At 43.6% G+C, this 15087-nt stretch overlaps 1 protein-coding gene across 1 annotated transcript in view; it reads left to right on the top strand.

The window, feature by feature from the left end:
• The window catches only part of LOC122549601 (peptidase inhibitor 15-like), a 35359-nt gene extending 22690 nt beyond the window's left edge, over positions 1–12669 (top strand). Inside the window, exons 3-6 of the mRNA XM_043689428.1 lie at positions 4815–4933; positions 8734–8866; positions 8966–9081; positions 11452–12669. Of these exons, the coding sequence (XP_043545363.1) occupies positions 4815–4933; positions 8734–8866; positions 8966–9081; positions 11452–11587 (504 nt within the window). The 3' untranslated portion in view covers positions 11588–12669. The remainder of the gene's footprint in view (positions 1–4814; positions 4934–8733; positions 8867–8965; positions 9082–11451) is intronic.
• The last annotated feature ends 2418 nt before the right edge of the window (positions 12670–15087 follow it).

The following is a 15087-nucleotide window of genomic DNA, read 5'->3' as shown; positions in this document are numbered from 1 at the left end:
TGGGGGTGGGGTGTGGGAGTGGGGTATGGGTATGGGTATAGGTCTTTCTATGTATATAGAAAGACCTTAACACTGATATGAACACAAAGTTTCTATCTGTTTCCCAATCGACTACAGAGACCCAATCCCTATCTTGGCTTTTTAAAAATGTTTTTAAAGTTCAAAGTAAGTCTTGCATCTTAATCCAGTTTCTCTTTCTGAACTGTGGAAATAATTTTCCAATGCCAGCTGTAAACCTTTCAGAATTCTGCTGTCCAGCACTTTTCCAGTTCTTACAATTTGAAGACCTCTATATAAACTCCCCTGGGTTAGACATTTCACAAACTAAAAAGCACTTCTGCTGATGAGACCAGTAACCCTTAATCAAAATCGAGACTTAACTGTGGGTTCTTCTGAACTCAGAATTTAGACCTTCTGTTCTGAAGTCAAAACTAACCTAATTGCCTTAATGTTTTTACTCTCTAATATAAGCTGAACAGTATAAACATTTTACCCATTAATGCTACAGGAGCTCTGCCAGACATTTGACTGAAGTTGCATGAATTCCTAGAAGTAATGTAGTTCAGTCACAAATGACTTTGCAAAACCTTCACAGGACTAATCAAACTTACTTGCCTCTATTATTATTAAAATGTCCAAATTCCAAAATGATAAATTGTGCACATTTAGCAAACTATGTCCCTGCTGTTATCCTTCCAGTTGGAAGAAGTCACAGGTTTAGGATAGCGTTGGTGCGAGAACAGGGGCCTGGGTTAGTTGTTGCAGTGCGTTTTGTACATGTTACTCGCTGGTGCGACAGCATGTTGGTGGTAGAGCGCGTGTATCTTTAACTTAAAGGATGAATGATAAATTTAGTGGGCTTCAGCCGGCCCATGATGTTTGTAATTGAATACAGATTGTGGCTGAACGTAATTCTGCTACTGATGTTAGCCTGCAGCACCTCACAGATGCCCAGTTTAGAGCTGCTTTGGCTGTTCAGTCTGTATCCAATTAGCATGATAGGAATGACACACAAGACAAGTAGCAAAGATTCGGTGGTGGTTTCCCACTTTGAATTATGCAGGTACAATTAATGTCCTCTTTAAACACTGCCTGCTGTTCAGACCCAATCCACCCTTCAGCATTATTTAAAAGACCAACTTCTTGTGAGGCGCTTTTAATTTCCTTTTGCTGGTATAAAGTTGTTGGCAGTACTGTGTTAATATTGTTTTGCAGGAATTTTGCTAATGTTTTGGATTTTCAAGGGTGTGGTATTGGATCTAACAGAAGAATCAAAGTTGGGTTTAGCCTGTCAGGAGACTGTGTCTATTTCACTTGGAAGAGTTATGGTTGGAGTCTCTCCTGGGTTATAGCTTGAGTTACACACATACAAACATGCATGAAAATGTACAATTTGGGAACAAGAATAGGCTACTAGGCCCCGCCAGTCTATGATTCTATAAGACCACAGCTATTCTAGATATTGCCTACTGTCAATAATTTCCACTGCCTTCCTCATCGTGGCAGTTTCTACCTCTGCTTTTCAAATGTTCAAAGCCTCTGCTACAACTACCTTTTGAGGAAGAGAGCTTCAAATACTCGTGACTCTGTAGCAGAAAACATCCTTGTTCCTGTCTTAAATGTGTGATCTATTATTTTTATTCAGTGACCCCCTAGTTCTGGATTTTCTCACAAGAAGAAACATTCTCTCCACATCCACCCGACCAAGGCCCTCAGGATCGTATGTATTTCTTCTTAATCTTCTACACGTTGGCAGAGGCAAGCCTACCCTGTGCACCCCTTCCTCATTAGATAACCTGCCAATTTCAGGTATTAGTGTAATAAACCCTGGCTGAACTGCTTCCAATGTACTTCCTTCCTTAAATAAGAATACTGTCTACAATATGTCAGATGTGGTCTCACCAATTCCACATACAAATGAAGTATAATCTCTCTACTGTTATATTCAACTCCCCAAGCCAGAAATAGTAACATCCCATCAGCTTTCCTAATTACTTGCTGCAAAGGCCCATTAATCTTCTGCAATTCCTACACTAGGACACTCAGATCGCTATGCATCTCAGAATTCTCTCCTCATATGGATAATACACTTTCCTTCATTCTTGCTGCCATAATGGACAACTCCGTACTTTCCCACAATATACTCCTTTTGCCAGATAATTGTCCATTCCCTTAACCTTATTCATATTCCTTTTGTAGTCTCCTTCTGTTATCTTCGCACCTTAACCTTTCTACCGTACCTTCAGTCCCTTCAGCCAAGACGTTTATATAAATTGGAGAAGGTTGATTGATGTGATTGGAAAATGGGGTCCTGACAATAGAGAGGGAGAGATGTGTTCAGACAAAAGAGGAGGCAGGGAGGAGGCCAGGGATATTCTGTTTGGTTGTAGACACCAAGTCTCTGGGTCCCTTGAGATATCATTCTGTCATCCCGGGTCCATCACAATGTCTGAACTTTGAACTCATTTTCGACATGTTATCACACCATCCATTTGGACAAGATTCTGAAATAAAAATCACCAGCAATAAACTGTTCAATAAGAACTCCATCCAACAACATCTACAGAAGGAAACACAAAACTGACTGGCTCACTCTTTGCATTTTCTTAGACTCTGTCTTCCTTTGCTCCTTGCTCTTAAACAGTGCAACCTTTTTAGCTGCTGGTGGCAGGTGGAAAAGCTGGTGGTTTTCACTGGGGAAGAGTCCAGATGACATTGCAGGACAAGCTTGAGTAGCTCTGGGCCCTAGGGGCACTGACTTTGTGCTGCTCCACCTTTATCTTGGTGGTAGCAGTTTGGATGGTCTAGTTGGCAGGCTGCAGCAAGGCCGTTGCCGGTGTGGTGCTGATAGTTGTACATACGATATTTGGCGAAAGTGAGGACTGCAATGCTGCAATGTCAGAGTTGAAAAGTGTGGTGCTGGAAAAGCACAGCCAGTCAGGCCTTCATGTTCCTTAATAGTGGTAACAGACTGTTTGGCATATTGTATCCGTTGCTCCCAATGCGGTCTCCTCTACAATGGGGAGACGGGATGCCTCCTCACAGAGCACTTTAGGGAACATCTCTAGGACACCCGCACAAATCGACCACACTGCCCTGTGGCCCAACATTTCAACTCCCCCTCCCACTCTGCCAAGGACATGGAGGTGCTGGGCCTCCTTCACCGCCGCTCCCTCACCACCCGATGCCTGGAGGTAGAACACCTCATCTTCCATCGTGGGAATAATATTAGTCTTCTAATTCTAATTCTAACACACATCATATCAAAGGTTTTTTTCCCATATTCTGTACAAGTCAGATGATACACCAGACATGCTACTTTCTCCCCACCCCCACCCTCCTCTTATTTATCTTTCCACCCTTCAGGCACTCTGCCTGTATTCCTGATGAAGGGCTCTTGCCCGAAACGTCGATTTTCCTGCTCCTCGGATGCTGCCAGAACTGCTGTGCTCTTCCAGCACCACTCTAATCCAGAATCTGGTTTTCAGCATCTGCAGTCGTTGTTTTTACCCTCCTGTTTGGCATGTTCATCAATGTAGCAAATATCTCACAGCCATGTCAGATCAAATGATGGTGCCAGATCTAGGAGTTACTCCCTCTTTCCTTTATGAAGCTGCACTTAGTGGCCAGCTGGCAACTCTGGGCTACTTGAAAGCATAAATGCCAAAATACAAGGCTAAGGGTTTTGGGGTGGAAAGCAAACATCTCCAATCATGCCATCTGTAGTTTTCACTTCATATCAAAAACGAGATGGAGAACAAAGCAGGAATATACTGGCATTGTCATGGTTCTCAGCAACATAGCCAGCTTCCACATCTGATACCATGATGTGCAGGCTTGGTTGGTGCAGGTACACCTGTCCCCTTTTTGCTTCTAGCTTGGCTTCTTCATGCGATATGCCACCTTGTCCTGTGAGAGAAAGGACAGAACGTCAGTGAGTGTCTGCCAAAGCTGAATGGCTGAATGTATATAAAGGCAATGAAAGCTAAATGTAAGGCTGTTACCATTAGTACATATGCAAAGCTGATATGGGATACCTGAATGTTAGGCCCGAGACTAGATAGCCAGCAAATGCCGATAGCGGGTGCTAGTTTGTGATGAATGAGAGCTTGCTAGCAGAGAGATATTCACTGATCTTAACCATCTGTCTCAGATCACTGAACTTCTTGTGATGTGGCACACAGGTCCAAGGCTAGCTTGCGGGATTTGTCCTGACTGCGACCTGTTCCCATTTCCTTCTCAGGTTTTGCCTTGAGGCCATGAATGTCAACAGTGCAGAGAAAAGGCCCTTTGGCCCATTCAGTCTGTGTGGGTCAAAAACAAGAACTAATTATTCCAGTCTCATTTCCATCACTTGGCCCATAGCCTTGTATGTCTTGGCTTTATCATCTGACTGTCTGTGGAAACAGTTGTGTCTCCCATCCTTTCCATGTCCTGGGCTGCAAGCTGAAATAACTGCGATGACGATGGAGAGCGAGGTGTGTTGCTGCCTGTTTAAACTGGAACCTACACATGCTGATCACCAAGTCCGAAAACTGACCTGAATACGTTGTTACACAATCACCGTCCTACATGAAGCACAGTAGCCAGTGGAAATTTATCACAATGTAAATGATGTTCATTGGAATAAGGAAAGCTATTCTTACACATAATGAGCACAATCCTTCATGGAAAATTAGAATGAAAAATTAAATATTAAACAGAAGCATCATTTCAGTAGAAGTGAGTTGTACGTCATCGTGGTGGAAGAAAACGTAGCACTCATTGACAGGCTTGTAAACTGAAGTGAATTATTTCCTTCTGTGTTCACACAGGTTTGGGATGACAATCTGGCAAAGTCTGCTGAATCGTGGGCTGCGACGTGTATCTGGGACCATGGGCCATCGTATTTACTGAGATTTCTGGGGCAAAATCTATCAGTTCGCTCTGGACGGTGAATATTTAGTTTTAAAATTATTCCCGTTGAAATGTAAACTGTATTTCTTTTTGTATGCAGCTTTGTTTAACTGTCGGCGCTACCCTGAGCTGTGTAGATCAGGACAATGTCCTCTTTTTGTAGGGCATTGGTTGATCTCAATCTCAGAGGTAGAGGCCTCATGGTTAGGCCTCTTGGACCAGAGAGTGGAGTTGGAACATCCTGGACCATAAAGCTCCAGGACTCAATTTGTAAGGGGTTTTGTTTTTGTGGAGAGTTCAGCTTCATTCAGGCAGCCTCCTGGCCACAAGCTGGATTTATCCTTACTGGTGAATGCCTCCCATTTCTTCATGTCCTGTCCTGCCTGTCACAGCCCACCCTGAACAGGGGCTCCTTCTCCATGGTGTTACTAAGTACTTTATTTAAGTGGTGAAGGACTTGGAGAAAGGGTACCTCCATCATGGACTATCCTTTACTTACCTTCTTGTCCTACTCCTGCTTCCAAGCTGAGGGACTTCTACTGCTCTTCCAGCTTCAAGACCCTAAGCCCCTGTGTCGGATCAAGTGATGGTGCTTCCACATCCCAGGTCTAGTGTTACTCCCTCTTTCCCTCCTGAGGCTGGACTCAGTGGCCAGCCAGCAACCCAGGGTTGCTTGAAAGCATCAGTGCAGAAGTACAAGGCTAAGGTGACAGAAGGGTTTTGGGGTGGAAAGTATGAGGTAGTCCTCTGGTGATTCATTAGATGTGAAGCTGGAAGAGCACAGCAGGCCAGACAGCATCCAAGAAGCAGGAAAGTCAACTTTTCTGGGCAAAAATGCAAAGGTTATTTGGGATGGTGATAGATGGATGCAGGGATGTAATAACCCCCTACTATATCCATCTATCACCATTTCACCTACCCTTCCCCCAGCACCTTCCCCTTCCCTCCATTTACCTCTGGGCTCTCCTCCCCCTCCTCAGTCCTGGTGAAGAGTTTCGGTCTGAGACATTGACATTCCTTCTCCTCGGATGCTGTCTGTCCTGCTGTGCTCTTCCAGCTTCACACCTATTGACTCTGGCCTCCAGCATCTGTAGTCCTTACAGTCTCCCAGCCTCGAATGATTCATTATCCAGTTTAGGGTAAAGCCAAGATGAGTGGCTGTATCCCACACAGAATGAATTATTGACCCCTACGTGACCCTGTGTTCAAGGAAAGGTCTACCCCTGATCTTTACCCAATGTCAGCCACTCATGAGTTGGAGTGCATAAATTGTCTAGAGTCAGGGTGCATTAGTCAGGGATAAGTGTACGGGAATGGGTCTGGTGGGTTACTCTTTGGAGAGTTGGTGTGGACTTGTTGGGCTGAATGGCCATATTGTAGGGAATCTAATATAATCTAATATATAAACATGTGGTAACTGGCTCAGACTTGACTGTGCATTTTATTTTATTCATTTGTGGGATGTGGGTGTCACTGGCTGGGCCCGTCCCTAGTTGCCCTTGAGAAGGTGGTGGTGAGCTGCCTTCTTGAACCGCTGCAGTCCATTTTCCCTAGGGAAATCCACAATAGCCTGAGGGAGGGAATTCCAGAATTTTGGCCCAATGACAGTGAAGGACCAGCGATATATTTCCAAGGCAGTATGGTGAGTGGCTCAAAGGGGAACTTGCAGCTTATTATGACTAAGCAGCTTTCTAACACTCAGTGACTTGGACCTCACATTAAGTGATAGTTGCTGGAGTACCAGCGGACAATAGTCTGCTGTCATATCACAGAGAGAGAGAGAGAGAGAGAGAGAGACAGCTGGCATTGGTTAGGAGGTAGTTGATGATCATGAAACTGAATGCCAGCATGAAATAGTGCCAACATTTCATGTGCCAACAGAATAGGAACAAGGTTAAAAATTATAGCTCATGTATTTATAGAGTCACAGTCATGGAGATGTACAGTAAGGAAACTGACCCTTCGATTCAACTTGTCCATGCTGACCAGATATCCCATCCCAATCTAGTCCCACCTGCCAGCACCTGGCCCATATCCCTCCAAACCCTTCCTATTCATATACCCATCCAGATGCCTTTTAAATGTTGGAATTGTACTTCCACCACTTCCTCTAGCAACTCATTCCATACATACACCACCCTGTGCATGAAAACGTTGCACCTTAGGTCTCTTTTATATCTTTCCCCTCTCACCCTAAACCTATGCCCACCCAAGGGAAAAGACCTTATCTATTTACTCTATCCATGACCCTCACAATTTTATAAACCTCTGCAAGGTCACTCCTCAGCCTCCAATGCTCCAGGGAAAACAGCCCCAGCTAATGCTTGCCTCCAAGAAGGTGGAGGCATGTAGATTAGATTACTTAGTGTGGAAACAGGCCCTTTGGCCCAACAAGTCCACACCGACCCGTCAAAGCACAACCCACCCATATCCATTCCCCTACATTTACCCCTTCACCTAACACTACAGGCATTTTAGCATGGCCAATTCACCTGACCTGCACATTTTTGGACTGTGGGAGGAAACCGGAGCACCCAGAGGAAACCCACACAGACACAGGGAGAATGTGCAAACTCCACACAGGCAGTCGCCTGAGGCGGGATTTGAACCCAGGTCTCTGGCGCTGTGAAGCAGCAGTGCTAGCCACTGTGCCACCGTGCCACCATGAACCACAGCATGCTAGTGTTATGCTCCCTTAGGTGACGACCTAGTGGTATTGTTGCTGGACTGTTAATCCTGAGACCCAGATAATGTTCTGGGGACCCAGGTATGAATCCCACCATAGCAGATGGTGGAATTTGAATTCAATTAAAAAAAAACCTGGAATTAAGGTTCTAACGATGACCATGAATCCATTGCCAATTGTCGGGAAAACCCATCAGGTTCACTTATATCCTTTAGGGAAGGAAACTGCCACCCTGACCTGGTCTGGCTAACATGTGACTCCAGATGGGTATTAAATACTGGCCCAGCCAGCGATGCCCTCATCCCATGAATGGAGAAAGAAAGAAAACTAAAATAAACCAGGCCACCTTCATCTCTGATTTATATAAAGGGAGCAAAACAAATGGGATTTGGGTTTAGATTTGTGTGTACTGTTGTAGTTGCACCAGACAAACATGTCCAAAAGAAACACTTGTCAGTATTCATGTGTAATCTGTCTCTTATGGTTGTATTGGCCTAAAGAAAGTCATTACTGAAATTGCAGCTCATGCCTCTCTAATCTGGTAGCCTTGGAAGCAGTCCTTTGCTGGGTCATTGGAGGTCAAGTATATTCAATATGCAAACACTGTAAAAGCCAAGACCTCAGCTTGACTTGTAATAATCAATTACCTAATTGATAATTGATGTTCCAACTGGCCACCAAAAATTTATATTTAGGGTATCCTAACTGGACAAAATGTGATGAATAAAGATTACAGTAAATCCTATATGGGGAAATCTGAAAATCCTTTGGGTACTGGACTACAGATAGTCAGAAAGCTGAAACCCCACGGCAGCATTGAGTGAACACTATATTATCAGAGATACAAGATTTAAAGTTGAAATGTTACACAAGGGCCCTTTCTGTCTCAGTGGTTTGGGTGAATGGTGATGTCTGGAGAACACGTGAAAAAGAGCAGGATGTTACTTTGGATTTTTCGATCTGTTAACCAAAGCTATCAAAACAAATGTAACTGCTCATTCGTCTCTGTTGTATAGGGCTTCACAGGAGTTTATGCTGGATGAAATGCACAAACAGGTGAAATAAGATGCTGTATCAGTGGAAATATTTATTTAGTTTGCAGCTTTGTTAACTTTGTAGCATGTATCTAACACACTTCTTACTTGGTATAGCTATCGAAATATTCTCCAACTGGTAAAACCTTGGTACGATGAAGTGAAGAGCTATAGTTTTCCTTACCCTCGTGACTGCAATCCCAGGTGTCCCCTGAAATGTTATGGACCAGTGTGCACACACTATACACAGGTACAAATGTTTAATATATTTCTACTGACTTACGTTTAATACAAAGTTCCATTCAACCATATTGTGTAAGAACTGAACAAAATGCTTGTCATTCCTTAGATGGTTTGGGCAACGTCCAATCGAATAGGCTGTGCAATCCATACCTGCCACAATATGCATGTCTGGGGGTCAACCTGGCGACGTGCGATATACCTCGTTTGCAACTATTCTCCAAAGTAGGTGCACAGATTTGTTTTTAATAATTGCAATATTTACTCACTTGACCTGTAATGCAAACCTGTAGATACTTAGGTCTTTATCATTTGTTGGCACAGTGGCTCAGTGGTTAGCACTGCTGCCTCACAGCGCCAGGGACCAAGTTCAATTCCACCCTCAGGGCGACCATCTGTGTAGAGTTTGCATGTTCTCCCCGTGACTGTGTGGGTTTCCTCTGGATGCACCAGTTACCTCCCACAGTCCAAAGATGTGCAGGTTAGGTGGATTGGCCGTGCTAAATTGACCAAAGTGTCCAGGGATGTGTAGGGTAGGTGGACTATCCATGAGAAGTGCCGGGTTCCAGGGATAGGGTGGGGCCTGGGTCTGTGGGATGCTGTTTGGAGGGTCGGTGTGGACCCGATGGGCCGAATGGTCTGTTTCCACACTGTATAGGTTCTATGATTTGGATTATACCAGCTATAAAGCTATCCAACTTCCACTCCATTGGAGGGTGTTTTATTGGAATAAAAACTGGCAAGGCTTTTAACTACAGGGAAGTTGACTCTGTCAGATTACCCCCATGTAGTAAAAGACCATTACCATTTTGTATTAACACTTGTTGCCCTGATCAAAATTTGTTTGTTTGCTGGGTCAAATGTTGCTGGTGTGGTACAGTTACTGTGAAGGGTATGATACAAAACGTTAGCATTCATCATTTAGCCTTCTATCGCCAGTTTCAGAGACATTGTAGGCAGCTGCATCTCCTTTCATTTGGCTTGTCAAGGAAAGGTTTCTAAATATCAAATCATAAAGCCTTTGTAGGGAATGGGAACTTTAAGCTCAAGGACAGGCAGTTTTGGGTTGGAAGAGAGGACAAAGTGTTAACAATCTGAATCCTGGCCTCACTTTGTCTTCATGCTCACTACTTACAACATTAATGAGTTACCTGACAAAGGAGCAGTGCTCCAAAAGCTTGTCCTTCCAAATAAACCTGTTGGACTCTAACCTGGTGTTGTGTGATTTTTGACATTAATGGAGACAGCCCTGGGGGACAGATGATCAACTATAGAAGGTGGCTTGACACTATATTATAATTGTGCTGTGTGTTAAGAGTGTATAGGAAAACCCAATATTTGTGGTAGCCAGCAGTGCACCCACCAGTGACCCAGGATCAGTGAGGGATCCAGGCTGCAAGTGAGTGAGGGCAGATGGGCATTGATGGGATGAGGGTCATAGGTGTACTGGGGTACAGTGGGTGGATGGAGTCAGCAGCAAGGGAAAGGGCCATGACTTTCAGCAGTCCCAGACCCCACCTTCCCAAAGCCAGGGCCTTAGTCAGGTAGTGGGTACCTGACAATGAAGGACTCTCTGGGAGACGCGCCTGTCACCCAATATTGGCTGAATATCACATTGGCAGGCTGAGCTCCTTAGGCAGACATAGCTGCCCATGGGAGGGCCTTAACCGACAGTGGAGTGTGGCTTCCTATCCCAAATGTAATTGGTGCTGAGGTGGGAAGATGACAGTGTCCATTTGGCACCCCCATGTCCAATTAAAGATCCCTCTGCCTCCAAAAGCTGTAGCTGGGATTCCCAAGAGGTGCTCGTGGTTTCCTGAAGTGTATTTCTAATTGACAAAACCTCACCCAGAAGTAAACAATCATTGAGTCATAGAGTCTTGGAGATATACAGCATGAAATAGACCCTTTGGTCCAATTCGTCCATGCTGACCAGATACCCCAACCCAATCTAGTCCCACCTGCCAGCAGCTGGCCCATATCGCCTGGCCCATTGGGCGGCACAGTGGTTAGCGCTGCTTCCTCACAGCGCCAGAGACCCGGGTTCAATTCCCACCTCGGGCAATTGTCTGTGTAGAGTTTGCACATTCTCCCCGTGCCTGCATGGGTTTCCTCTGGTTTCCTCCTGCAGACCAAAGATGTGCAGGTTAGGTGAATTGGCCATGCTAAATTGCCCGTAGTGTTAGGTGATGGGGTAAATGTAAGGGAATGGGTCTAGGTGGGTTGGTCTTTGGAGGGTTGGTGTGGACTTGTTGGGCCGAAGGGCCTGTTTCCACACTGTAAGTCATCTAATCTACTCATATCCCTCCAAACCCTTCCTATTCATCTCCCCATCCAGTTGCAACTGTACCAGCCTCCACCACTCCCCATCCAGTTGCAACTGTACCAGCCTCCACCACTTCCTCTGGCAGCTCATTCCATACACGTGCCACCCTCTGCCTGAAACATTTGCCCCTTAGGTCGCTTTTACATCTTTGCCCTCTCACCCTAAACCTATGTCCTCTAGTTCTGCTTGAGATTCTCAGGGAAAATCTGTTTAACTTCATTGCCAGTGTATCTTCACCTCCTCATAACTTGCTTTGATGTCTTCTTTAGGGGAAATTGGATTGGGGAAGCGCCGTACAAAGTCGGAGTGCCATGCTCAGCCTGTCCGCCCAGTTATGGAGGAGCCTGTAGCAACAATCAGTGTTTCCCACGAGTAACCTCAAACTACCTGTACTGGTTCAAATGATCGGTTAGGATTTACAGAATACGCCCACAGCACCACATTAGGATTCCTCCTCAGAGTTACTAGTCAGCTGAAGGAACTTGGCAGAACATATTTTAATTAATATACCCATAAATATCACTGAAAGTTTTGTCTTAATGGTATCATTTTACAAAACACTTATTATTATCATTGTACTGCTTTTAACTTCCACCAAGTTAGCTCTTATAGAAATGCAAAATTTATTATATCAACACAAGGCACTGTATTTATGGAGAAAAAAAGAACAGCATGATACTGCAAAATGTTGCTTTATTTACAGGTGAGATGAGAAAGCAGTTTGCTACAAGTTTTGTGCATGGGTATGGTTTAATGTTCCTGAGTTGGAAAACCTGTTTGTTGATTATTCTAATGGGTATGTATAGGTTCGCACCTTGGTTACTGTTAAAACTTGAGGGTCAGTTAGATAAGCTAAAGAATGTGCTTGTAGAAAGCAGTATTTACAACAATTAATAATTTCATCATCTCTGCCCTGAATAACTGAGGCAGTCTAGCTAGTAAAACTTCTCATGGTGCTAAGAAGTTTATTTTAAAAAACCTGCTATTTCAGAGGGCACACAGTTCTGTGTCAGGCATTACTTAAAAGTACTTATCTAAGGTATTAAAATATGGGAAAAAAAATGATGAAGGTGCTTCAGATCACTCTGATCAATATTTTGATCATTTACCTATTTTCCTGTAACAATGGGAATTTATAAACTGGCAGCTCAAACACATCAACACATCAGTAGGTTCAGGTAGCACATGAGCTGGCCTCTTGTGCCAATAAACAATCTATTACATTTCTGCAACGAAGGATTATTCTCATTGACATCTGACATTGTATCCAACTGCAAAGATTATTACTTTTCTGCTTTGAGCTCCCAAGTCATTATTTTAGCTGGCTCTTAATTGCTTACTCCATTGATAATGCTTCCCCAATTTTGACTTCATGCCTTTTCCCGACACCAGGTTTTGAAATAATGAAGTGTTGAGTTCTCCAATTTCAAATAACCTCCCTCCCCATTCCCCGAGTCCCTTCCCAGCCCCTCCCTCTCCCTTCCACTCCTCTCAGCCATCAACAGGATTCATTCCTCCCATTGACCAATCAGGTCGTACCTTCTACTTGCCTTCACCTATCCCCACCCTGCCCCCACCTCCCCCCACACCCACCCCCAGTCCTGAAGAAGGGTTCCACCTGATTTCTCCACCTCCTGATGCAGCCTGGCTTGCTGTGTTCCCCAGCCTCCTGCCTGTCGACTTTGAAACAATGAAAGTATTTGTCTAGCATCTTTAACTTTTCTCAAGGCACTTTTGTCTTAAAATCCCAGTCATGATTGATTCATTCAGCTAAATTGATCATAGGCAATGACTGCTTGAGCAGGTTAATTACACAATTATACATGTATGCAGTTCACAACCACCAACTCAAGGGCATCTCAATGGATGGGCAATAAATGCCCAGACAGTGGCACCCACATCCCATGAGTAAATAAGAAAAATGTTTGATGCTTGATGCATTCACTGGGAGCTTTGGCTTGTTTCCATGTGTTCCCTCAGTGCAATTCACTCCAAATCAGCAAATCCAACCCACTGTGGAACTTTAAACAAATTATGCTCAGTGGAAATTGAGTTTCTGCAGACTTTTGTGTTGGTTTCAAAACATTCTGCCAGTATCCAGCCTTTACTGCAAAACTGACCAAGACCACCTTCAGATTGAATTTATTACCATTGTCACTTTCCATTAACTGTGACCATTACTGGATGTTCAAAAAGGCAGAAGGAGCAAACTTACTTTAGATGCATTATTAAGAATGGCATATAGAGTCTTTGAGCTGTCCAGCATGGAACAGATCCTTTGGTCCAACTTGTTAATGCTGGCCAGATATCCTAACTTAATCTAGTCCCATTTGTCAGCACATAGCCCATCTCCTTCGAAGGCTTCCTATTTGTGTACCCATCCAGATGTCTTTTAAATTGTACCAGCCTCCACCACATCCTCCGGCAGCTCATTTCATGCACACACCACCCTCTGCGTGAAAAAGTTGCCCCCTGGCTTCCATATTTTAAAAGCTTTTTGTCCCCCTCATTAATAAAGAAACACCTATGGGCCAGCATAACCCAACAAATGGTTGTGTCATTGTTGGGTTTTTGTGAAAAAAAGTTCTTCAGTTATGTAAAATCAGCTCAATATAAGTTTTAGACCAGACATTGATTAAAATACTATTTATTTTTAATTAGCCTATTTTCAGATGTATTAATAAAACCAGTGAACTACATTTGTGATTAATTGGCACCAGAAGGAGATATCAATTAACGTATGGAATGGTTCTCCATTGAAAACTAATGTTTTCAGGGGACAAGGAGATCCTAGCAGATAAAACTGATGAAGAGAAAAATCAAAAATCGCATGATAATAGAAATGACATTTTTCTACATTTTCTTTCATTGTCATAAATCAAGTGCTCATTTGGCAGCGATAATTTGCTTTTGATGTATACAGTGAAAGAGGGTGTAGAGACTAAGCCAATACAGTGAAGATAACACTGAATGAGGAACATCAGTATGAAACAGACATTATACAGTTGTGACCATTGCACTGAGAATTTATAACAGAAACATTCAATAACAAAATGCAACAACAAACATTTGATTTTGATGGACATGATATCAAGCATTTCCCTGTCTGAAGAATTAAGAAAATAGCCAGAGCTTCAGGTATTCATTCAAGTAGGGCCATTTCATAGTTACAGATTGAGACATATTGGAATCTATTGAAATTAACTTTTTAAGCATTTGCGAGTACAAATTAGTACCTTACATCATTAAGTAGAATAACTAGGGTGGCATGGTGGCTCACAGCATCAGGGTCCCAGGTCCAAATCCAGCCTCGGGCGACTGTCTGTGTGGAGTTTGCACATTCTCCCCGTGTCTGCGTGGGTTTGCTCTGGTTTCCTCCCACAATCCAAAGATGTGCAGGTCGGGTGAATTAGCCATGCTAAATTGTCCATAGTGTTATGTGCATTAGTCAGAGGGAAATGGGTCTGGGTGGGTTACTCTTCGGAGGGTCGCTGTGGACTGGTTGGGCTGAAGAGCCTGTTTCCACACTGTAGGGAGTCTAATCTAGAAGGGGGAGTGGTGTAAGTGCCTGCGCAAACACCATTGAAGAGTAATTATTTTGTCAGTTTTATATTTTAAGGTTACGCATGATAAAAAAAATTATTTTGTGAAACATTAAAACCATTTAAGGACAGTGGAAGGAAATGCATGTGTTTACTTGAAAGAACCTTCATCTCTTTGATGTGGCTACTTCACACCTCAGATTTTGCTTTTGGTTGGTGCGGTTGGAGGTATTTTCGTTGGCAGTTGCAGACTGAACAATTATTGTTTACAGTTTCATTCATTATACATAGCAAATACCATAGTGGGATTTACAGCAATGGGGGCTTTAAGCTTTCAGTCAGACCACTATCTGAGGCAGTTAG

Source organism: Chiloscyllium plagiosum, chromosome 4 (assembly GCF_004010195.1).
Source record: "Chiloscyllium plagiosum isolate BGI_BamShark_2017 chromosome 4, ASM401019v2, whole genome shotgun sequence".
NCBI lineage: Eukaryota > Metazoa > Chordata > Chondrichthyes > Orectolobiformes > Hemiscylliidae > Chiloscyllium > Chiloscyllium plagiosum.
The sequence above is the reverse complement of the archived record's forward strand: the minus strand, read 5'-3'. Positions and strand labels throughout refer to the sequence as shown.